Source organism: Hypanus sabinus, chromosome 13, assembly GCF_030144855.1.
Source record: "Hypanus sabinus isolate sHypSab1 chromosome 13, sHypSab1.hap1, whole genome shotgun sequence".
NCBI classification, from domain to species: Eukaryota; Metazoa; Chordata; class Chondrichthyes; order Myliobatiformes; family Dasyatidae; genus Hypanus; species Hypanus sabinus.
The window spans coordinates 41,594,986-41,618,890 of NC_082718.1; the positions used below are offsets into that span (position 1 = coordinate 41,594,986).

Sequence of the window (23,905 nt, forward strand, 5' to 3'; positions counted from 1 at the left end):
CCACTAACTGGAAAGCAAGGTTATTAATAACAGCAATGATTCCTAAAATAAACTCTGCTGAGCCTAAATCATAGAGAGATGCAACATGGGAATAGGTCCTTCAGCCTGCTGAGTCCATGCCAACCATTACTATTCCTGTGATTCACTTCACTACTCCGCTTCACTATTCCTACATAAATACCATGTCTTATTCTTGCCACATTTTCATCAAGTACCCACAGATTCTACTACTTACCTAAACACTAGGAATGTGGAAGAAAACATGAATATCCACACAAAACCTATGATAGCACAGGGGAATATGCATCTGGCATGAGGATTGAAACTGGGTCTCTGGTGCTGAGGGAACAGCTGTTAGCCGCACCATTGTGCTGACTGAAAGATTACTTTTGAAATTGTTCTTTGTTTTGTTTTCTTGCTTTAAACCATTCCTCTTGCTAGCTTTAGATTCTCAATGTTTTTTGTTTCAAGATAGAATTTGACAATGAAAATCACAATGAAAAATATTATAGTCTAAATGATTTAATTCATAATGGTATGAAGCGACAGGTAAAATAAGTTGACTGGAATAATCAGCTTTACAACATTTGTACTAGTTACATGATGCACAATTATAATTAAGTGATATTTACAAGTCAGAAATATTATTTGATTTTCAAATAACCTTGGTATTTTAATTGTGGGTCAGAATATGTGTATTATTAACCATTTTACAGATCTTTCCAACTAAAACAACTTGTTTTTATATTCAGCTCAAAAGTTGTTGGTTCATACTTGTTATTTTTAAAATCTGAAGGAGGGTATTTTTATTGTTTTTCTTGTGATCTAGCTAGGAGTTGTGAATTGCTGCATGTTTAGGGACTGGATCAGCCTCAACAACTGATACCACTCTCTTCTTCATTTTACTCCTGAGGACCTTTTGGAATTTCTGTCGTGCAAATGCGTATAGTAAAGGATGGAATATAGTTGTGCCATAAGCAAGAATTAGAAAACATAGTCTTAATTTTACCATGCCCTCACTTAAACCTTTACATATTATAACAGTATTTAAAATTGACAGTGGTGTCCAACAAATGAGAAACGTTGAAATAATTAGAAGAGACATGCGGAAAACCCTTTTTTGTCTTTCCCGCCTTTCTCGATGCTGCTTGACAACTCTTCTTAGAGCAATTATTACAGAAACTGAAGTTCTTACTCCTAGTTTAATGTTATGTCTTCTATTTTCTGATTGATCAGTATTTTCATGTTGTATACTTAGTGGAATATTCGTCTTTCTTTTTCTTTTGTTCTGCCTGGTTGAAAATCGGGAACCTATTTTGATGTTCAAGGCTTGGAGTATTTTGCTGTAGGTTATCAACATTGCAATAGCAGTGAAAGAAAAGATGGGAATCTGAATAAAGAGATGGTAATATATTCCCAGATCATTGCGATATTCATTTACACTAAAACATAAGATTGTTTTATTTTGCCAGGTGCTTTCATCATTGCGTAGATTAAAGAAATTGACTTCAATGAAAGGGATTGTAAATGCAGAAAAGGATGCAATCCATACTGTTGTTAATAATGTTATTGCTCTTCCCATTGTCAAAATCCGATTTGCTGGCTTCACAGAAATATCGTAACGATCCAAAGTGATTGCAAGGACGTTTGCTGCTGTTGCTACACTAGTAAAAGAAATGCAAGCTTCATGAAAATTACAGATCAAAGCTTTTTCCTCTAATGAAAGGAGAGTGACAATTACTGTAAGGGGAATGCATCCAACACATATGACAGCATCCAGTATATGCAAGTTCATAGTAATAATATTACTGACTGAATTAATAAGGTTTGACTTCATACAGTAAAGTCCCAGTACTGTCAAATTGCTGCTGAGTCCCAACACAATTTCCAGTATCAAAAATCCAGTAAGGAATGCTTGAAAACTTGATGGATAATAATCAATATGATGAGTCTCATCACTAACTGTCAGATTAATTTCCGATTGCATGGCGGCTTGTATAGTGGAAAGGAAACGGGTTCTTTGTAGATGATCAGTCCTGAAAGTGTAAACAAGAATATTAAATTCTACTTTTTTTTAAACTAGCAAATAAATTGATTACAAAAATATTTTCTCTTTTTTGTCATTTCACTCTACTCATGCAGCTTTTATAAATTTTGTTTCCAAATCACAAAATTTCAGCCAGTTTTGCTGAAGGTTTTTTTTGTGTTTGCTGCCCAGAATTTCTTGTAATTATATAACTCCTGTGCAAATGTAGAAATTCAATATTCTGTTGATTTCTAGGCTATACTAGCTGCTGAGCACTAAACGAAGTCCACAGTGGAGTAGGAGCATACTAGACTTCTTCTGGGCGACTTGCAGTCACATTGAGTACTAGGTTACGTCAGGAAAAGTAATTAAAACAAAAAAGGCTAGAAAAGGTTATCTGCGAAAAGAGAAACAATTAAGGTTTTGGATCATCAGAATTGGGGAAGAAGAACCTGCTTTAAATTGCAAAGCGAGTGAGGCAAGAATGTGAATAGTGATCTGTGACAGTGACAAGTTGGATGCTATTTGATGGGTTAATGAAAACTGGTAGAGAGAGAGAGAAAGTGAACACAAGCTCCAATGTAAGTTCAGTTAGAGAGAATACAAACAAAGGAATGTAAAAGTAATTAAATGCAGCATTGTGGCATGCATCCAGTAAGTCAGATTGTGATAATGTGATAATGAAGAGAGAAAAATCAAGTGAATGTCATAGTGGGATAACCTGCAGCAGAAAATGGCCAGTTTTGATATAGATGAAGAAAGCTGATCTCTTGAAATTAAAAAATACAGTATTGAGTCCTGAAGGTTGTAATGTGTCTGGACAGTGGATGAGGTGCTGTCCCTCAAGCTTAAATTTAAGTTGCAGGAGGTCATAGTTATCAGTCAGAGATGGAGGATGATGAAAAATTCAGCTGAAAAGCAAAGGGGAGCTTTGAGTCACCCCTGCAGATGCAACATGGATGTTCTGCAAAGTGCACTGTGCTTCATCTTTCCACTGTAGAGCAGACTACTTTATGAATAGCAAATTCAGTACACTAAATGAGAAGAATTGCAAGTTTGGGTCCTTCAGTGAAGGGAAGGGAAGTAGTAATAGGATAGGTGTTGCAACTCTGCAATTGCTTGAGGTCAGTAGGTCCATTGGTTTGGATGAACATATTGTGTAGGGGTATGGTGTATGAACTTTAGGGAAGATCTATTTGCAGTAAAAGGAGTACAGTGAAAATTTATCAGGTTGATTCCTGGGATTTTGAGTTTTTGTATGAAAAAGAAAGTTAGTAGGCTTGGCCAATAATAAAGTGTTTAGAAGAATGCAGAGCTGTTTTTCCCCCTGGGTTGGGTGCGTAGAACTACAAATTTCAACCTCATAAGCACCCTGTGTACACTGCTTCAGTGCTTTGGTCCACACTGACCTATACAGCAAAGTGATCGCCTTGCTGGAATATCAGCAATGACTCACCTGGAAGAGGATGGATATTTCAGACAGATGAGAAGAAGTTTCTTCACCTAGAGTGCTGTTGATCTTTGGAACTCTTAAGCCCAAGGTGGATGTGGATGCTTAGTCAAGGATATGATTGAGAGCTGTTTTTTGGTATTGAAGGAATCAAGATAATACAGCAAAGTGGCTATTAAGTAAATGATCTACATGGTTTTGTTTACTGTTGAAGAAGGAGTGAGAGGATGAATAGTTATAACTGCTTGTATTCTTTATTCAGAACCAGTGTTTGGAAAATCTATTCATGAAAAAGCAGTAACTTTTCATGACAGCTGTTTGTATATGTTAGCATTTCCCTTGGTGTCTACCCACAGCACTAATTTGTTCTAGTCCTCATGATTCTGGAATCCAAATTCACTGATAATTACTTGCATGCATTTTTTCTTTTTAAGAGAAAAAGATATCTGTTTGCGCTGTAGGCTGCCTTTTTATATAAACCATATAACAATTACAGCACGGAAACGGGCCATCTCGGCCCTTCTAGTCTGTGCCAAACACTTACTCTCAGCTGGTCCCACCTACCTGCACTCAGCCCATATCCCTCCATTCCTTTCCTGTCCATATACCTATCCAATTTTTTTTAAATGACAAAAACGAACCTGCCTTTACCACTTCTACTGGAAGCTCGTTCCACACAGCTACCACTCTCTGAGTAAAGAAGTTCCCCCTCGTGTTACCCCCTAAACTTTTGCCCCTTAACTCTCAACTCATGTCCTCTTGTTTGAATCCCCCCCACTCTCAATAGAAAAAGCCTATCCACGTCAACTCTATCTATCCCCCTCATGATTTTAAATACCTCTATCAAGTCCCCCCTCAACCGTCTATGCTCCAAAGAATAAAGACCTAACTTGTTCAATCTTTCCCTGTAACTTAGGTGCTGAAACCCAGGTAACATTCTAGTAAATCTCCTCTGTACTCTCTCTAATTTGTTGACATCTTTCCTATAATTTGGTGACCAGAACTGTACACAATACTCCAAATTTGGCCTCAACAATGCCTTGTACAATTTTAACATTACATCCCAACTCCTATACTGAATGCTCTGATTTATAAAGGCCAGCATACCAAAAGCTTTCTTCACCACCCTATCCACATGAGATTCCACCTTCAGGGAACTATGCACCATTATTCCTAGATCACTCTGTTCTACTGCATTCCTCAATGCTCTACCATTTACCATGTATGCCCTATTTGGATTACTCCTACCAAAATGTAGCACCTCACAATTATCAGCATTAAACTCCATCTGCCATCTTTCAGCCCACTCTTCTAACTGGCCTAAATCTCTCTGCAAGCTTTGAAAACCTACTTCATTATCCACAACACCACCTATCGTAGTATCATCTGCATACTTACTAATCCAATTTACCACCCCATCATCCAGATCATTAATGTATATGACAAAGAACATTGGACCCAGTACAGATCCCTAAGGCACACCACTAGTCACTGGCCTCCAACCTGACAAACAGTTATCCACCACTACTCTCTGGCATCTCCCATTCAGCCACTGTTGAATCTATTTTACTACTTCAATATTAATACCTAATGATTGAATCTTCCTAACTAACCTTCTGTGTGGAACCTTGTCAGAGGCCTTACTGAAGTCTAGGTGAGCCTTTGCTGATTGCTGCTATTTCACTTTGCTGCACGTATTAGTGTGGACCAAAGCATCGAAGCGATGTACACAGGATGCCTATGAAGGTTGGTATGGGGTGGTTTAGGTGACTGCTGTGTCCTGGAGGAGTCACTGGACAGTAGACTTAGGCCATTATTATGGTAGGCATGGTGAATACTGGAGACTAGCACTGGCTTCTCTGTACTGAGAGGCTAGCTCTATCCTATTGGGTTTTCATCATGAATGTGATGGAAGCTGTTCTCTTCCCCTCGGTTGGCCAGCTTACCTCAGTGCAGAAATTTGCCTTGGTAACTAACTCAGTGATGTTTATTGACCATTGACCTTATTACCACAAAGCAAACTCTTGGCCTTCAATGTTATCCAATAGTAAGGTGATGAGAGAGACAATTGTCATTGTCAGGGGGAGTTACTACCAAACATCAGCACAGTCCATGCTGGCCAGGATGAAACCCTGAGCCTACATCTTTCACATTGCTTCGCTCCAGTCTGCACAACATCAGCTCTCACTGGCAGCCTCTAAATATCATCTAAGTGGCTCATTCTACACCAAGCCTTAGGACTATTTTATTTCAGTAGTGTCCACAAGGGCTGAGCCTTCTGGTGTCTCTCATCACCTTCTGGATCAACAGCTCACAGTAGCAGGCAGGACAGTGCTTCCCACCTTGCACACAGTCTGTTAATAATGTTTCCATATATAATGCTACAATGACCCCTTTTAGTGCTGGTCGATGAGTGTTCTTGTTTCTGGGTATATCCAAGTGCCTAAACAAAGTAATATATTTGTGTTTGCTCTGTAGGTTATGATACTGTATTTTCATATAATTCAGAGTACAATGTTTCAGTTCTTCTTAACACAAAAAAGAAATGATTAGAATAAAATTTGTAAGTATTGGCTAATGTACACTTTCCTGATCTCAAAAATCCACTAATTTATTGCACTCTAAGTGTAAAAGTTGCTTTTTAAAATGAAAATCTATTTACAGATTTAGTAGAATGGACCTTTATTTGCCATGTGGATTGCATTTGTGTAATTATTTCTAAATAAACATAGATTCTTAACAGATTTGCTATTCAGTTATTTAACTGGTTTTTGATTGAAATGGAGTTGATGAAAAGTGTCAGATTTAATATGATGTGTTTGTTATAAATAAATACCAAATAGTACGTCCACTGTGTTTCTTCAGTTGGACTTGATATATAACGAAGTTCCCCTTCGCAAATGCATGATTATTAAATAGGCAAAACAAGACACTGCCTGCATCACTATCAATGCAGTAGACAGTTTCAAATTAGGAATTGATTTGAGCTAACATTTATTCTGTAATATTAGGTACTGCATCTGTAAAATTTCCAGAAAGAGAATTCGCACTGCATCTTGATTTGGCTAGTTAAATGATGAGTGTAAAATAGCTACATTTTCAATGTAAACTGATTTTGATGCTTTATAAAGTAAACATGCCACATTTTAGTGTATGTGGTTGTATATATCATATAAGCAACATGGAAAAAGTAATACACAAAAGGGATAAGTAGAAAGGAATATTGATTTAATGTTTAAAAGGACAATGACTCTCCCCTCTACTAGGCATGGTATATAGTGCCACATAGTTTGGGTTTTCCTTGGATCAATTGGCTCAAGTTCCTGTCAGTGTTTGGATCGTACCTCACACAAAGGAAGATGGTTGTACATAGTTATTAGAGGTTAATTTCCCAGACCTGGGCAGAATAGAACAGTATCTTAGGACCAACCATTCTTGGTTGCTGCGTCTGACCTTGTGAAGGAAAGGTCCTTGAAAATGACTGCACAGTGTTCAAAACCATCTTCAATTTGTTTTTCAACTCCTCGGCAAATGAAGCGATTCATAACTGCATGCAGCAAAACCTAAATAACATTTTGGACATTGACTGGTAAGTGGCAAGTAGGATTCACACCAGAGTAACACCAGACCATGACTAGATCTGACAAGATGTGTGGTATTAATATAGTGGAGGACGTGGAAGAGATATATACTTGACTTTCAGTCTGAGCAGTTTCAATATATTTCAGCACCTTCTTTGCCATTTGTTTCTTGCATTAATAGGTAAAATTGTTTTCCTATATTATTAAAACATGTACTAGTATATTCTTCAGTGCTCCATATACATTTTGTTTTTCCTCTAATGAGATTCAAAGGGAATTTAAATAACAAGATGCATGATGCATGATGCATGTTTGAAATGTAAGCAATGTCAACAAAATTATGTAAACTGTTTGAATAAACCGTTTGAATTAAAAACAGAAAATCCAGAAAAACATGCAGCAATTCACAGGATTGATAGAAAGAGAAATACTGTTAACGTTTCAGATTGAGGATCCTTCATCAGAAATGTTGATTGCATTTTGATTTCTAGACTTTTAGTGCTTTTCAACTGTTGTCATTTTTAAATAGCACCTCAAGGGACATTTGGTAAAGCAGCAGTGAGGATGATACTATTCTTGATGCCTTTTTACTATTAGACCAGAGATCCAACTAGATGGTAAATCTTTTCAGATTGAATTAGGTTTCATCATAATTTCAGAATTAACGTTATTTTAAATCGTGAGGCAGTTTAAGCAAGCCCCTCGCTTTTATTGTGTGAATTGAAATTCACTTTGCTTAGAATAAATAGTGGCTCATACATAGCATCGAAGATGTGATCTTTGAATTTCTGCCAGAATCATTTGATGACTTGATTCATATTGAGACCTACTGAATAATTTTCAGATTGACTTTAAAGATGAGCGAGAAAGCAGACCTGGACAAATCATATTTACTGCTCCTGAACTGCTTGTTCCCAGTAAATTGTATTGGACAGAGCTAGTGCTTCAGAGCTAATGAGGGTAGATTAGTATTTAGTTCTGACCTCTGTAATCAATTTAAAGCAACAAAATGGCTTCACATTCCAGCTACAGATAATGTATTCAAATAAATTAAGATAGAACTAATTGAAGTATGTTTATATAGAAATTAATTATGTATAAAGTAAAATGCATAATAGAAAAATGCTGCAATGTTTGTCAATTCAAAGAGCAGCTAAAACTGACAATTTAGATTTGGTTCGAGTCACTTTTTCTGAACGTTTTGCATGTGTCCTTGATTTATGGGAAACCATTCACTACATCTGATAAAATTAGTATTTCTAGACATATTATGAATAAATGTATTAAAATGCTTTTTATTTCATATAATAAAAAGTAAATTATTTTTCAGAATTTCGTGACTAAAATTATTATAACAAAATTAATAAAACAACTAATTACTAGAAAAATGAACAAATCTTACCTTGGCTGGAAACCAAAACCAAATCTGTATGTGGGCCATTTAGAATTGATCCTTTGCTAGCAGAATATAGTGAAGAGTTTCACGATTGTTTTGGACCTAATGCTTTGAGCAAGATTTGCTTCGACTGTTATTGTTTTAACATATACAATGAGTGGATTTCAGTAGGCTGCTGTTGCTTCTATAAACCAAGAAATCAATAAGCTTCTGAAAATATCTCATCAAAGTAGCATACTGCAGCCTTGTGTCTCTGGAGATCACATTGAGATTTAGCTCTCTCAGAATGGTATGGCAGCGTGAAGTAATTGTGGGCGGCATTCACTGAATGACAGCTTGACTCATTGCCTCCCTTTACTGCAGAGAATTGCAGTGTATGCATTTGTTTTGATTTGCTAATCATTAAAGGTTTATCCACTTCTTCCTGCAAAGATTTTTTAAAATCAGCTGTTTAAATAAATATATGGCTTGATAAGTGAGGAAAATTCTCAAGAAAGAAGTCATAAATTTTGAGTCTAGTTAACCTGATCTAAAGATGAAAAATGTCTATTCGGGGAATGTATTTCAAATAAATCTTGGATAAAATTTTATTCTTATTTTCTTTTGAAATTAATGAGATTTTTAATGTGGTTAAATACTGTAGTGAAGTACAGCTCTTTTCTCTTTATTTTACAGTTAGTAAAAATTTTTGTTGTGAAATGGTAATTATTTTGCTGACAATTTCATCAATAATTTAGTCAGTTGCCTCATTACATTGAAAGTATTTTGTACATTTGTATCTCACGAGAGCTCATTTGACAATTGATTGATATTGTTAATTATATTTCCCTTGGCCATAATCAAGTGAAACCAAGTAAATAAGTTACATCAGGCTGGCGTGTGATAATAATCCAATTTACCCCATGGTGATTATTAGAAGTTGAATATTTTATGATGTGTGTGTGTGTGTGTGTGTGTGTGTGTGTGTGTGTGTGTGTACAGTAAAATAAATACTACAAAAAAATACAAAAAGTTAAGCATCTTAAGTGGTAATTTCTAGAAATTAACAGGTTATATAGACTATAGATGTGAGGTAGTAAGTAACCTTTGCTTCAGTAGCAGTCTGTTTACATTCATTGATGCCTAATAAATACATTTCCAAAGTACAATGAAAAATACCCTTAATCAGATTTTGTTTTGTTTTAAATTCTGTACTTCAAATCTTTTCATTAAATATGTTTATGCTTAGAACAGCAAATCTTGCTGGTCCTTGAGCCATGTTTTATTTGCAGATTTTGAAATCTTTAGATGCTGTTTAATTTGTTTCACTTAAAAAAATCTGCCAGAGCTACAGTAGATGGCTTCTTATGGGAAGCCCTTTCATGTGCATCTTGCATTTGCTGATTGAAGTTGCTGCATTGAGCCTTCTTTGCTTTCTTTGTTCTAGTTGTCTTCTAGGGCGAACATATGCCCCTGATGAATCTGCTAATATGTAAAGCTTCTGTGTGTTATGAGACTTTTGCGTCCTGTTAACAACTGAAAATGTAATTAAAAGTAGTTTAAATGACAATAAAGGTGAGACATAATAGTTCCAGAACAATGAAGGATATGATGAGACATAGACCATAAGATACAGGAGCAGAATTTAGCCATTTTGCCCATAAAGTCTGCAATGCCATTACATCATAGCTGATCCATTTTTCCTCTCATCTTCAATTTCCTGCCTTCTCCCTGTGTATACCTTTTCGTGCCCTGACCAATCAAGAATCTATGAACCTCTGCCTTAAATAAAGCTTGGCCTCTACAGCTGCCTGTGACAACAAATTCCACAGATTCACTTCCCTCTGGCTAAAGAAATTTCTCATCTCCGTTCTAAAAGGACACCCCTCTATTCTGAGGCTCTGTCTTCTGGTCCTGGAAACTCCCACCACAGAGAATATACTCTCTACATCCACTCTATCAAAACCTTCCACCATTTCATAGATTTCAATTAGGTCACCCCTCATTCTGCTGAATTCCTGAATTCTGAATTTGTCATTCCTGACGAAGGGTCTTGGCCCGAAACGTCAGCAGTACTTCTCCTTATAGATGCTGTCTGGCCTGCTGTGTTCCACCAGCATTTTGTGTGTGTTGTTTGAATTTCCAGCATCTGTAGATTTCCTCGTGTTTGTTCTTCTGAATAAGATGCTCTTCATGTGACAATTTGTTTAATTCTAGATCTTAAAGTTAGTCTTAAGTATCGCATTCAATGTCGGAGAATGGTGGGAAAGGCATTACTGGCCTATTCCATTCCTGTATCAAAGCTGGTAAATCTCCGAAAATACTGTGCTATTGGAGCAACCGTGTTCAAAACTTTTGTTTCTCATTTCACCTAAGGCACATACTGGATTTGTTTACTGCTGTTGTTACAAATAGTCAACCTTGAAGAGAGATCTTTGTTTTGAGCAGTTGGCATTTTAAGGAACCAAAAAAGCAACCAAGAATACAAAATAGTTAACCAGAAAAAAGCTGACTGTAGTGAAATGTGGAAGAACTTGGCCTAGGTGTAAGGTACGAAGGCAGAAATGAAATGCAGGGATGGATGCAGGTCAGAGAGATGGCTTGCTTACAAGTCTCATTGTACTGCCTAGGATGCAGGGAAAATCCTGATGCCTTTGAGGGAAAAAAAATGCAGTTCAATAATACAAGCACAAGTCAAACAAATGCAAAACTCAGGGGTTTCTTTAAACTCATTGTTTGGGATCTGAGTGTGGCTGGCAGGATCAATAATTTATTGCTCATCCCTAGCTATCTTTGAGAAGTTGATGTAAACTGCTGCCTTTCACCACTGTAGTCCTTCTGCCTAGGGAATTCCGAGTTAGAGATCCAGGAACGATGAAAGGTCAATAAAATGTTTCTAAATTGGGGCGATATAGATAGGAACATGCAGTTTTTGGTGTTTCTTGCCCTCCCAGGTGGTAGAGCTCTAGAACTTGGGATGAGCTTTTAGAGTACCCTGGGCAAACAATTAAAATGCATTTGCAGATGATGCATAGTTTAGCCACTAGTTTAGGGAGTGGATGTTTAGGGTGGTGAATGGGCTACCACTCATTTAGTTGCTTTGTCCTGGACAAGATTGAACTTCTTAAACTTTTTTGGGGTTACACCCCTCCAGGTAAGTGGAAAGTTATCCATCACTCTTTTCACTTTTCTCTTTTGGTAGGAAGATTTTGGATGTTAGAGTTGAATCACTGACTGTGGGATACTTTATTTCTGACCTCCTGTTACAATCATAACATTGAAGTAACCAGTACACTTGAATTTCTGGTAAATGCTGACCTAACATGATGTTAATGGTTGAACACTTAGCAATAGTGTTGCCATGAGATGTCAAATGTAGATGTTTAGGCTTCTTCTTATTGGAGATAGTTATTGCATTTTTGTGATGTGACTTAATTAAGCCTTAACAGTTCGGCAGTCATTATTAAGTGCCTCTGTACCATTTTTGACAGCATTTTCTATTATTTTCCTTCATGATTGAAAGTAGAGTGAATAGGTAATAATTAGCTGATTAGGCGTCCTTTTGTGAACAGTTCATGATTTTACCTGGGTCATTATTCTTCATGGGCTTGGCTCAACATTGTTGAGGATGTTCTTGGAGCCACTTCCTCCTGCTGGCTGTTTAATTAGCCACTGTCATATATAATTAGGATGACAGATATTTGATCTGATAAGTTGATTGGGAGTTTATGTGCCTCTTGAATATTGAATACTGTTAAACACACTTTGTTCTGTGTCATAGCTTCATATGGCACTATATTTTTACATATGCATAGCACCGCTCACAGTGTGACCTTCTGCTTTCCTCTTTGAAAGATTATTGTTCTTCTAGCTTGATGGTTATGGTAGATTATGGGATATTGCTTCTCTTGAGGTCAGAGATTGTGTACTTCCATTGTTGCTGATGGTCCTCTCTGCTCATGGGTGACCAATTTTGAACTGTCAGATCTATCATCTAACCCAGTGTACTAAGTGTGAAAGAAGATTTTGTCAAAGACTGGTTAATTTTACCAATCTTATTGTTGATAGATGGATGTTACACAGCTTGATTTGTGAAGGTACTGTCAAGTTGGTTTATCTGTTGTGTTTATGTACTGTATTCCTGTCACAGACCTAGTTTAACAGCTGTTTTCACAGTGCACTTGATAATGGACATGTTGAGTGATTTTTGCTACTTTCCATGCCTCCATTAATCGCTGTCCAACAAGGAGCAAATTAACCCATCTACCAAGATGAAGTGGTTAATAGGTATCAGGAAGAATGAGACTTCATCAGGTCTGTACTCTGGAGTCAGTGTTGATTCAAAGGATTGCTCTCTTCTGTGTGTTTGCTATTGTGCCACTACCTATGATACAATGACTACAAGGATGGAGAGAAGTGTTGTGAGAGTTAAAGGTATTTTGGCAACTAACATTAAAGGAAACCAAAACAGTTAGGGCTTCAATTTCTTATAAAATTCCTAATTAATAGGTAATTATATTAAATTTAGATGTTGCACTAACACATTTGTATTTTTCTTATCTCGATCAATATATTATTGACCGTTGCCTTTCTGTTGTCATCAAATCATAGATTCATGCCCATTCTGTTCAAGAAATGAAGGCTTTCTCCTGCATTCAATTTTTGCTTATAATAGACAATAGACAGTAAGTGCAGGAGTAGGCCATTCTTTTGGATGATATCACCTTAATTTCATAATTTGCCAATCCATCAAGGATCAAGGCCAAAATGGTGCCAGCGAATAAAGCATCCAATGGCAATGCCCTGCAGACAGTTCACAAAACTACTTATTTTACTACTTCTTTTGAAAATGGTTCCACTGCAAAGCTATGTGTAAGTGAAACCTGTGATTTACATCTTAATGATGTGCTTAATTGAAACATCTGGTATTTTGCTGTCCCCGAGGGCGTTCAGTGAGGTTTGGTGAAGAGTGTGAGGTATGGAGGCCTGTTAGCCTGGAGAGAGGGCACAAGCCCATGATCGACTCTCTTGCTTCTCTCTGATTGAGGCATTAAGCAAGATTGAAGTCATTGAAGACAAGAGTGGAGGACGGGTGGATGTTCAATGCTATCTGCCTGCGCTTGTTCAGTCTTCCTCTTCCTCTTGCTTGCTGCTGTTGGGAGTCTTGGAATCCATTTTACTAGGATTGGGCAGGGAGGTGGTGGACTCATTTTGGGGGACTACAAGGTTCATGTTGCACGTGCCCTGGGAGTCTCATTTCTATTTTGCCATTTTTGAGCAGGTCGATCAGGGCGGTTGATGCAGACTGGGGTGCTTCAGTGAAGAATGGCTCTGCAGATCTAAACTGAATACAACTGAACTCCTGGTTCGATGTTTGACATTTTATGTGTTATTCACTCACTTTTTGTTGTCTGAACAAATTGCACTTTTTTTTTGCGCATTAGGTGTTTGATGTACAATGGTGTTTCTGGGTGCCTGCAAGAGGATGAATCTCAGAGTTATATTTTGTATACATACTTTGATAATAAATGTACTTTGAATCTTTGAATCCGTAACTTGCACAACTATTCCCTCACAACCTAATTCTCTATAAACCTTTAGGTAAGGCCACTTACTTCATTAAGTCTGTTGCATTCCTCAGTTCAGTCATGGCATCCAGCACTTCAAATTTGGTACCACTTTCCAATCTTTGTTCCATGTTCTTCGTATCTTTTCCCAACAGGAAAAAATAATATGTCAGACCAGAAGATCTCAATTAGGTAAAATTCATAATAATATTTCATGAATTTTCCTTTTCATGTATGGAAAAGGGATTTTGATTTGTTATTTACTTATGTATTTATTTACTTAGATAGATAGTTAGATAGAGAAGCATGGAATAGGCCTTTCTGACCTTCAAGCCACACTGACCAGCAATCCCCTGATTTGATGCTAGCCTATTCATAGGACAATTTACAATAAACAATCAACCTGCTCACTGGACTGCCTTTTGTACTATGGGAGGAAACTGGAGTATCCAGAGAAAACCCATGTGATCACTGGGAGAATGTAGTAACTCCTTAAAGGCAGCGGTGGGTACCTTAGTGAGTGTAACTTCTATGAAATTTATGCAACCTGAATAAAATGTTTCAGAATTTAAGCACAAATTGCATTCAGTACAAAGAATGCTCCCTATTGAAGCTGGTCTTTCCCTTAAAACTGGCCACAGTTCTAAGCTGAATTTATCATCAATGGATGTCTCTGGCAAATATGTTCGTTTTTGACTTCTACTTCTTAAGTAGTCCATGGATTCCTAGGAATTGATGGGGAGAGGATCAAAGCTTTGGTAGCATTTTTGACTGGTTTCCAGAAGGATATTTCTTGCTATGACAGAGCTCAGGATAGTTTGATCATACTAGGAGCTTGAAGCTGCACAAGAAAATGATATAGGCTTGCTTATCAGAGGTGACTGACAGAAATTGGAGTCCCAGTGCTGGGCAAGCACCCTGCTGAGAGATCTTTCAGTCAGCACTATTCATACTTCTTCAGCACTTTGTATTACTCTGTAGGTCGTTCCTGTTTCAGCAACATACAGGAGGGTAGGGATCACATCTGTTCAATTTATTACGAGCTATATGTCTATAGACAATAGACAGTAGGTGCTGGAGTAGGCCATTCGGCCCATCTAGCCAGTGCCGCCATTCACTGTGATCATGGCTGATCATACACAATCAGTACCCCGTTCCTGCCCTCTCCCCATATCCCTTGACCCCACTATCTATAAGAGCTCTATCTAACTCTCTCTTGAATGCATCCGGAGACTTGGCCTCCACTGCCTTCTGGGGCAGAGCATTCCACATATCCACCACTCTCTGGGTGAAAAAGTTTTTCCGCATCTCTGTTCTAAATGGCCTACCCCTTATTCTTAAACTGTGGCCTCTAGTTCTGGACTCACCCATCAACAGGAATATGCTTCCTGCCTCCAGTGTGTCCAATCCCTTTATAATCTTATATGTTTCAATCAGATCCCCTGTCATCCTTCGAAATTCCAGTGTATACAAGCCCAGTCGCTCCAATCTTTCAACATATGACAGTCCCGCCATTCCAGGAATTAACCTTGTGAACCTACGTTGCACTCCCTCAGTAGCAAGAATGTCCTTCCTCAAATTTGGAGATCAAAACTGCACACAGTACTCCAGGTGGGGTCTCACCAGGGCCCTGTAAGCTGCAGAAGGACCTCTTTATTCCTATACTCAATTCCTCTTGTTATAAAAGCCAGCATGCCATTAGCTTTCTTCACTGCGTGCTGTACCTGCATGCTTGCTTTCATTGACTGATATACAAGAACACCTAGATCTCGTTCTACTTCCCCTTTTCCTAACTTGACTCCATTTAGATAGTAATCTGCCTTTCTGTTCTTGCCACCAAAGTGGATAACCTCACATTTATCCACATTAAACTGTATCTGCCATACATTCGCCCACTCACCTAACCTGTCCAAGTCACCCTGCATTCTCATAATATCCTCCTGACATTTCACACTGCCACCCAGCTTTGTGTCATCAGCAAATTTGTTAATGTTACTTTTAATCCCTTCATCTAAATCAGTAATGTATATTGTAAACAGCTGCGGTCCCAGCACCGAACCTTGCGGTACCCCACCGGGCACAGCCTGCCATTCCGAAAGGGACCCGTTAATCACTACTCTTTGTTTCCTGTCAGCCAGCCAATTTTCAATCCATGTCAGTACTCTGCCCCCAATACCATGTGCCCTAATTTTGCCCACTAATCTCCTATGTGGGACTTTATCAAAAGCTTTCTGGAAGTCCAGGTACACTACATCCACTGGCTCTCCCTTGTCCATTTTCATAGTTACATCCTCAAAAAACTCCAGAAGATTAGTCAAGCATGATTTTCCCTTCATAAATCCATGCTGACTCAGACTGATCCTTCTACTGCTATCCAAACATGTCATAATTTCATCTTTTATAATTGACTTCAGCATCTTTCCCACCACTGACATCAGGCTAACCGGTCTATAATTCCCTGTTTTCTCTCTCCCTCCTTTCTTGAAAAGTGACATAACATTAGCCACCCTCCAGTCAGCAGGAACTGTTCCTGAATCTATAGAACATTGGAAAATGATTACCAATGCGTCCATGATTTCTAGAGCCACCTCTTTAAGTACCCTGGGATGCAGACCATCAGTTCCTGGGGACTTATCAGCCTTCAAACTCAACAGTCTATCCAACACTGTTTCTTGCCTAATATAAATTTCCTTCAGTTCATCCTTTACCCTAGTTCTTTTGGCCACTATTACATCTGGAAGATTGTTTGTGTCTTCCCTAGTGAAGACAGATCCAAAGTACCTGTTCAACTCATCTGCCATTTCCTTGTTCCCCATAATAAATTCACCTGTTTCTGTCTTCAGTGGCCCAATTTTGGTCTTAACTATTTTTTTGCTATTCACATACCTAAAGAAGCTTTTACTATCCTCCTTTATAATCTTGGCTAGTTTACCTTCACACCTCATTTTTTCTTGGCGTATTGCCTTTTTTGTTATCTTCTGTTGCTCTTTAAAATCTTCCCAGTCCTCCAGTTTCCCGCTCATCTTTGCTGTTATACTTCTTCTCTTTTATTTTTATACTGCCCTCTACTTCCCTCGTCAGCCACAGCAGCCTTTTACTCCCCTTAGGACAGGGGTTGGCAACGTTTACCACTGAAAGAGCCAATATGGACCCATTTCCCACAGAAAAGAAAACACTGGGAGCCACAAAACCCGTTTGACATTTAAAATGAAATAACACTGCATACAACGGTTTATTTTTTGCCTTTATGCTATGTATAAACAAACTATAATGTGTTGCATTTATGAAATTGATGAACTCCTGCAGAGAAAACGAAATTACATTTCTGCATGCAACAAAAACATTTTGAACTCCGAGAAAAAGACGTTGGGTTGAAGGTTACTCCATAGTTAGCCTACCTTGGATCGAAGAATTAAAGCGCGCTCTGGCGGGTGTCAGGCATTGGCAGTGGTGATGTATATTAATAGCAATAAAAAAACACGTAACGGTGTGCTACACGCAGCGCTAAAATAACGACACTGCAGTCAAAGATAACTTTATTCGAACTAAACAGCCTTGCTTTAAAGCCTCCCTCAACCCATCCCCGTGGGCGCTGATGCTCCAAAAGACACGTACTCACAAACCCCCGTAGGCTATCTCCCTTAGCCGGAATGGTGGCTAATTGTGAGCCAGTTCAGATGTGCCAGGAAATGGGGTCTCCACAACGTTTTATTTAGATTGTACAAGATCACCATAATCTTCAAATTTCGAATTACATTTCAAAAACTAACAAACCACGGGGAGCCGCAGCACAGAGATGAAAGAGCCGCGGGTTGCCGACCCCTGCCTTAGGATCTTTTTTCCTCTTTGGAATGAACCAATCCTGCACCTTCTGCATTTTTCCCAGAAATACCTGCCATTTTTGTTCCACTGTCTTCCCTGCTAGGGTATTGTTCCATTGAACTTTGGCCAGCTCCTCCCTCATAGCTCCATAGTTCCCTTTGTTCAACTGTAATACTGACACATCCGATTTTCCCTTCTCCTTCTCAAATTGTAGGTTAAAACATATCATATTATGGTCACTACCTCCTAATGGTTCCTTTACTTTGAATTTCTTTTGGGCATTCAGCATGATATAACCTTTGTCTTTTTGACATTCAGTACTATAACCAGCTCTTGCACTACTTAGATTTTTAGGTTTTCTTTTTCAGATCCTCCTCTCTTACAACTGCTAAAATAGTATGATCTTCATGAGTTTCAGACTTTTCTTTGTTATAACTGCTCTGGCCTATTTCAGACATGAGGTGCTTCATGTGTAGGTTAGACAAGTATTGTGTTTAAAATATATTCCTGCTTCTGCTCACAATGATCATCCTTCCTGATGCCTATTAACTGTGCTTGGCCCTGAATCCACATAACTGTAGAATGACACAACAACTTGGGATTCTTTATATCAAAAATAACACTATCTAAGACAAAATAAAATGCTGCAAGTAATATGGTTATTATGAAGAAATTACAGAAGGATTATTTGATCTAAGATTATATGAAAGGAAAACTCTACAAACAATATTTACTTATCATCCACCACTAGTTTCTCTATCAATATTAATCAATTTTAACACAATTGCAATTTCAAATCTCTTGTAATAACTCTGATTTTGGGACCAACTCGCCTGTTCCTTCTATGCCCAGTTCAGAGTTTAACAGCATCTGGAGAAGATGTTTTTACTGTATGGAAAAACTATAGACACTTAATCCACAGATTCGCTGTGGAGAAGTCATGACTTTATTTTCCCAAACAAAATTAAGAACATAATGACTTTCTTGATGAATACAACTTGCATTTTTTAAAAAGTTATTTTAAAATATATGCAGTAGTTGTCTCCAATAGTATGCGCTGGTTTTTTTTTAAGATCAATTTTTGCCCAGTAGTTGTCAATTAGGAGTTGATTGCATGTCATCCTGAAGGTACCTTTCAATCCTAAATACATAAATCTCAAGTGTTGGGCTTCATATTCTGGCATTTAAAATTCATATACAGTACTTAGTAAAAGTCTTATGCACATATACATAGCTATGGTGCCAAAGACTTTTCCACAGTTTTGTGGTAATTTTATATGTTGCACTGTACTGTTGCTGCAGCAAAAAAAAAGTGTTTTTATGACATATCTGAGTGATGATAAAGCTGGTTCTGATATGGTTCTCTCTTGTGGACTGAACTGTTGGTGCAATAAAAACCAAATTTCATGACATACGTGCGTGATCCTGAAATGGTCTCTATTGTGGACTGAGACTGGGAAGGGGGCAGGGAGAGGGGAATCTAGGCTGGGAAAAGGGGAAGAGAGAGTGGAAGGAGCAGAAAGCACCAGATAGTAATTCTATAGTTATCAATAAACCTGTTGTTTGGAAACAAATTACCTTACCTGGTTTCTCAGGGCTGGGTGTGTCTGCACCTGCACCAACCCCTTCCCCACCCTGGCACTCCTTCTCTGCGACCTGTCCCACACCTCTCCCACGGTGCTCCACTCTCGCCATTCCCAACATCCTTTGCTGCAGCCAGATTTACAAACAAACTCTCTGCCCCATGTTGACAAATACAGTACTGTGAAGAAGTCTTAGTGTTAGGATATGTACAGTATATCCCTAACACTTTTGCACAGTACTGTAATTTTTCAAAACATTTGAGGATGATCCACACTGCAACTTGTTAAAATCAAACTAATGAAAAAAGACAGTAAAAAGATAGGTTGGACAGCAAGACTGATTAAACGACAAGGGGAAATGATAAATCAAAATGGGAAGGGTAAAGGAAATGATAGAACAAAATGGGGGTGCAATAGTTAATGGAGCATTATCCTTATAATCAGAATAGATGCAAATGGAGAGAAATAATCTGAGGAGGAGGGAACTTTGAAAAATCTGGCAAAGAAAAATGTGGCTGTGCCTTATGAAGATGAACACTAAAAGTGAGTTCTGATTAGAGATGCCAGCTTCAAGCAGCAGCCCACGCCACCTCCATTCATATTGGCTATGGTATCAATGTCTGTTGGCTTGAGAGAAAATGAAAGAAGTGGCTATGTTGATATAAATGTTAAAGGCAAGTACTTATGACAATGCAGGGGCGAGTAATGATAGGGTAATATGAATTGGTATCAAAAGGCAGCATATGCAAAGCAAAATAATAAACAAATAAATAAATATTTAAATGCATAGACTTTGTTTACAACTATGACAAAAGTGAGGATGTGTTGAAAATTTTGCAGATACAGCCAGCCACAGACTGCACTTGCATGATTTCAGCATGGAGCATTTCCTTGTATAAAGTGTAAGTCATTACATGCTGAAAATAGTCACATTTCCAAGTCTACTTTTACAGCTGTGAAGCAAAGTGGAAATGTTTTTGAGTGGATTTAGTGTTTGGGGTTGGAGGGTGTTCAGGATCTTGGACATTATAGACAATAGGTGCAGAAATAGGCCATTCGGCCCTTCGAGCCTGCACCACCATTTTGAGATCATGGCTGATCATCTACTATCAATACCCAGTTCCTGCCTTGTCCCCATATCCCTTGATTTCCCTATCCATAAGATACCTATCTAGCTCCTTCTTGAAAGCATCCAGAGAATTGGCCTCCACTACCTTCCGAGGCAGTGCATTCCAGACCCCCGCAACTCTCTGGGAGAAGAAGTTTTTCCTTAACTCTGTCCTAAATGACCTTCCCCTGATTCTCAAACCATGCCCTCTGGTACTGGATTCTCTCAGCATCTGGAACATATTTCCTGCCTCTATCTTGTCCAATCCCTTAATAATATGTTTCAATCAGATGCCCTCTCAGTCTCCTTAATTCCAGCGTGTACAAGCCCAGTCTCTCTAACCTCTCTGCGTAAGACAGTCCAGACATCCCAGGAATTAACCTCGTGAATCTACGCTGCACTTCCTCTACAGCCAGGATGTCCTTCCTTAACCCTGGAGACCAAAACTGTACACAATAATCCAGGTGTGGTCTCACCGGGGCTCTGTACAAATGCAAGAGGATTTCCTTGCTCATGTACTCAATTCCCTTTGTAATAAATCCAATTATGGATTGGAGAGTTAAGGGACTGTTGGTTTAGAGGGTGGAGAATGCTAAGATCTTGAGGAACATGAAAAGATTGGAAGTTCAAGTTTATTGTCATATATATATATACATATATATACATACACACACACACACACACACACACACACACACACACACACACACACACACACACACACACACACACACACACACACACACACACACACACACACACACACACACAAGATAATGTTTCTCTGGGTCGGTGTACCCACACAACATGTATCACACACTGCACATAAACCAAAATATTATACAGTAAATAAATACGTGGTAAGGCGCTGCACAGATAAACAGCTCACTCTTCTAGTGACAAGATTGTGGTGTCATTAGTCTCACAGCCTGGGAGTCTGGCAGTTGTAGACCTGATCCTTCCGGATAGTAGAGGGTCAGAGAGATTCGGGGTTGGGTGGTCGGGATCCTCAACAATGCTTTGGGCCCTTCATCTGCAATGCTCTGGTAAATGTCACAAATGGGGGTTGGGGGGAGTGTGTGGGAGACCCTGATGATCCTCTCTGGCAGTCCAGTAGTGAGTTAGCTACTGACTGAGCTTACAGCCTTGGGGGTGGGGGGATGTCCAGTGCTCAGGATGATGGAGCTTGAGATGTTGCTGCCAACTCGGACTTACTGGGGTATTTCTTTAAAGAAATTCAAGATCCAGGTACAGAGAGGGATGCTGAGTCCTAATGAGGACAATTTACCCAGCTTTTGAGGGACAATTGTGTTGGATGCCAAGCTGAAGTTGATGAATGATATCCTGGCATCATCTTCGGGGTGGGACAGGACAAAGAGGAGGGCCGAGTCTATGGAATCATCAGTGGACTGGTTTGAGTGGTAGGAGAACTGTAAAGTGACTGAAAGGTGGGATTTTATATGATCCATTATCAGCCGCTCAAAGCACTTCATGTTTGTGAAGTTAGTGCCATTGGGCAGTAATCACTTAGGCCATTTATCATTTCTCTTTTGAGTACTGGAATGGTGGTGGCTGCCTTGAAACCTGCAGGGACAGTGGACTGTTTCAGGCAGAGATTAAAGTAGTTCATTAGATCTCAGCACCTGACCAGGTATGTTGTCTGGCCCTGCAGCTTTGCTTGGTTTTACCTTGGCTAGGGTATTCCTCACCTCAACTGCGGCCAGCGATGGTGTCTCTTTCTCAGGAAGAGAGAGGGCTTTCTTTGATGTCACATCATTCAGTTGGTCAGATCGTGCATAGACAGCATTTAGCCTATCTGGAAGGGGGATGTCGCTGTCATTGACACATAAGGTGGACTTGTAATCGGTTTTAGTTTGTATATCTTGCCACATGCTCCGTGTGTTGCTGGTGTCACAAAGCTGTCTGTGGATTTTTTGTTTGTACTCATGCTTTACTTTCTTGATGGCATGGGAGAGCGTGGTTCTTGCTGACCTTAGTCGTCCTGGTCCCTAATCTGAAGGCAGCATCCCAATTCCCTAAGTAGTGCACAGACCTGTGCAGTCAGCCTTGCTTTCTGCTTTGCCCTGGCAGTGTAGTGCTTAATCATAGTAAAGCCTCAATGCACTTTCCTATGCAGTGAGTCACTGATCCTGCATATTTATCAACGTCGATGTGATGATTTTAGGTAGGCACCTACCTGAATATGCTGCAGTCCTGCTTTTGAGACAGTGTTGCAGTGTTGTGGTGGCATCTTCTGGCCAGGTCTGTATAGAGGAATTTAAAGGGGAGGATTTTAAACTTGTTGATTGGGCATCAAGAATTTGAGTAGTGGATACACCGCTCATGTTGCAGTCAAAATATACTGTATGTATCCCTCCCCCGCCCCCCCCCCTCCCACTTTGTGCTTTCGGCAGGAATCGTTCCATACACAACTCCCTTGTCCATTTGTCCCTCCCCATCGATCTTTTCTTGGCATTTATCGCTGCAACTGGAACAAGTGCTACACCTGCCCCTACACCTCCTTCCTCTCTACCATTCAGGTCCAAAATAGTCCTTCCAGGTGAGGCGACAATTCACCTGTTTGTCTGTTGGTGTTATCTACTGTGTCCGGTGCTTCTGGTGTGGCCTCAGGTACATTGGTGGGACCCAACGTAGATTGGGAGACCGTTTTGTTGAGCGCCTACACACTGTCTGCCAGAAAAAGCAGTATGTCTCAGTGGTCACCCATTTTAATTCCACTTCCAATTCCCATTCCGGCACATCAGTCCATGGCCTCCTCCACTGTTACCATGATATCACACTCAGGTTAGAGGAGCAACACATTGTATACTGTCTGGATAGCCTCCAAGTTGATGGCATGAACATCGATTTCTTGAACTTCTGGTAATGCCCTCCCTTCATCATTCACCATTCCCCATTCCCATTTCCCCCTCTCACCTTATCTCCTTGCCTGCCTATCACCTCCCTCTGATCCTCTTCCCCCTTTTCTTTCTTCCATGGCCTTTTGTCCTCTCCTATCCCCCTTCTCCAGCCCTGTATCTGTATCACCAGTCAACTTCCCAGCTCTGTACTTCATTCCCCCCACCCCCCGTTTCACCTATCACCTTGTGTTTCTTCCACCTTCTAACTCCAACTCCTATCTTTTTTTCTCCAGTCCTGATGAAGGGTTTTGGCCTGAAATCTCAACTGAACTCTTTTCCACAGATGTTGTCTGGCCTGCTGAGTTCCTCCATTTTGTTTGTGTTACTGTATGGATCAATTGCTTTAATATATTGGAATTTATAGAGATTGGTAAATGAAAGGCTCTGACAGAAAGTTTTAGAGTGAGACATCTGGATGTGGCAAAGCATAAAGGTTTTTGGACAGAGATGGATAAAGGAGAAATTGGGCAAT

General features: G+C 39.3%; 2 protein-coding genes across 2 annotated transcripts in view; one reads left to right on the forward strand and one right to left on the reverse strand.

Annotated features, from left to right (window-relative positions):
• Positions 1–23,905, forward strand: part of cog5 (component of oligomeric golgi complex 5) — a 117,838-nt gene that overhangs the window by 35,204 nt on the left and 58,729 nt on the right. The gene's annotated exons all lie outside the window — the stretch shown is intronic.
• Positions 830–1,987, reverse strand: LOC132403483 (G-protein coupled receptor 22-like). Its single transcript, XM_059986883.1, has one exon. It carries the CDS (start codon positions 1,985–1,987, stop codon positions 830–832), a length of 1,158 nt encoding a protein of 385 aa, XP_059842866.1.

Bases quoted from the DNA above. Each gene is read 5' to 3' on its own strand.
- LOC132403483 (XM_059986883.1), bottom strand. From the start codon at position 1,987: ATGCAATCGGAAATTAATCTGACAGTTAGTGATGAGACTCATCATATT.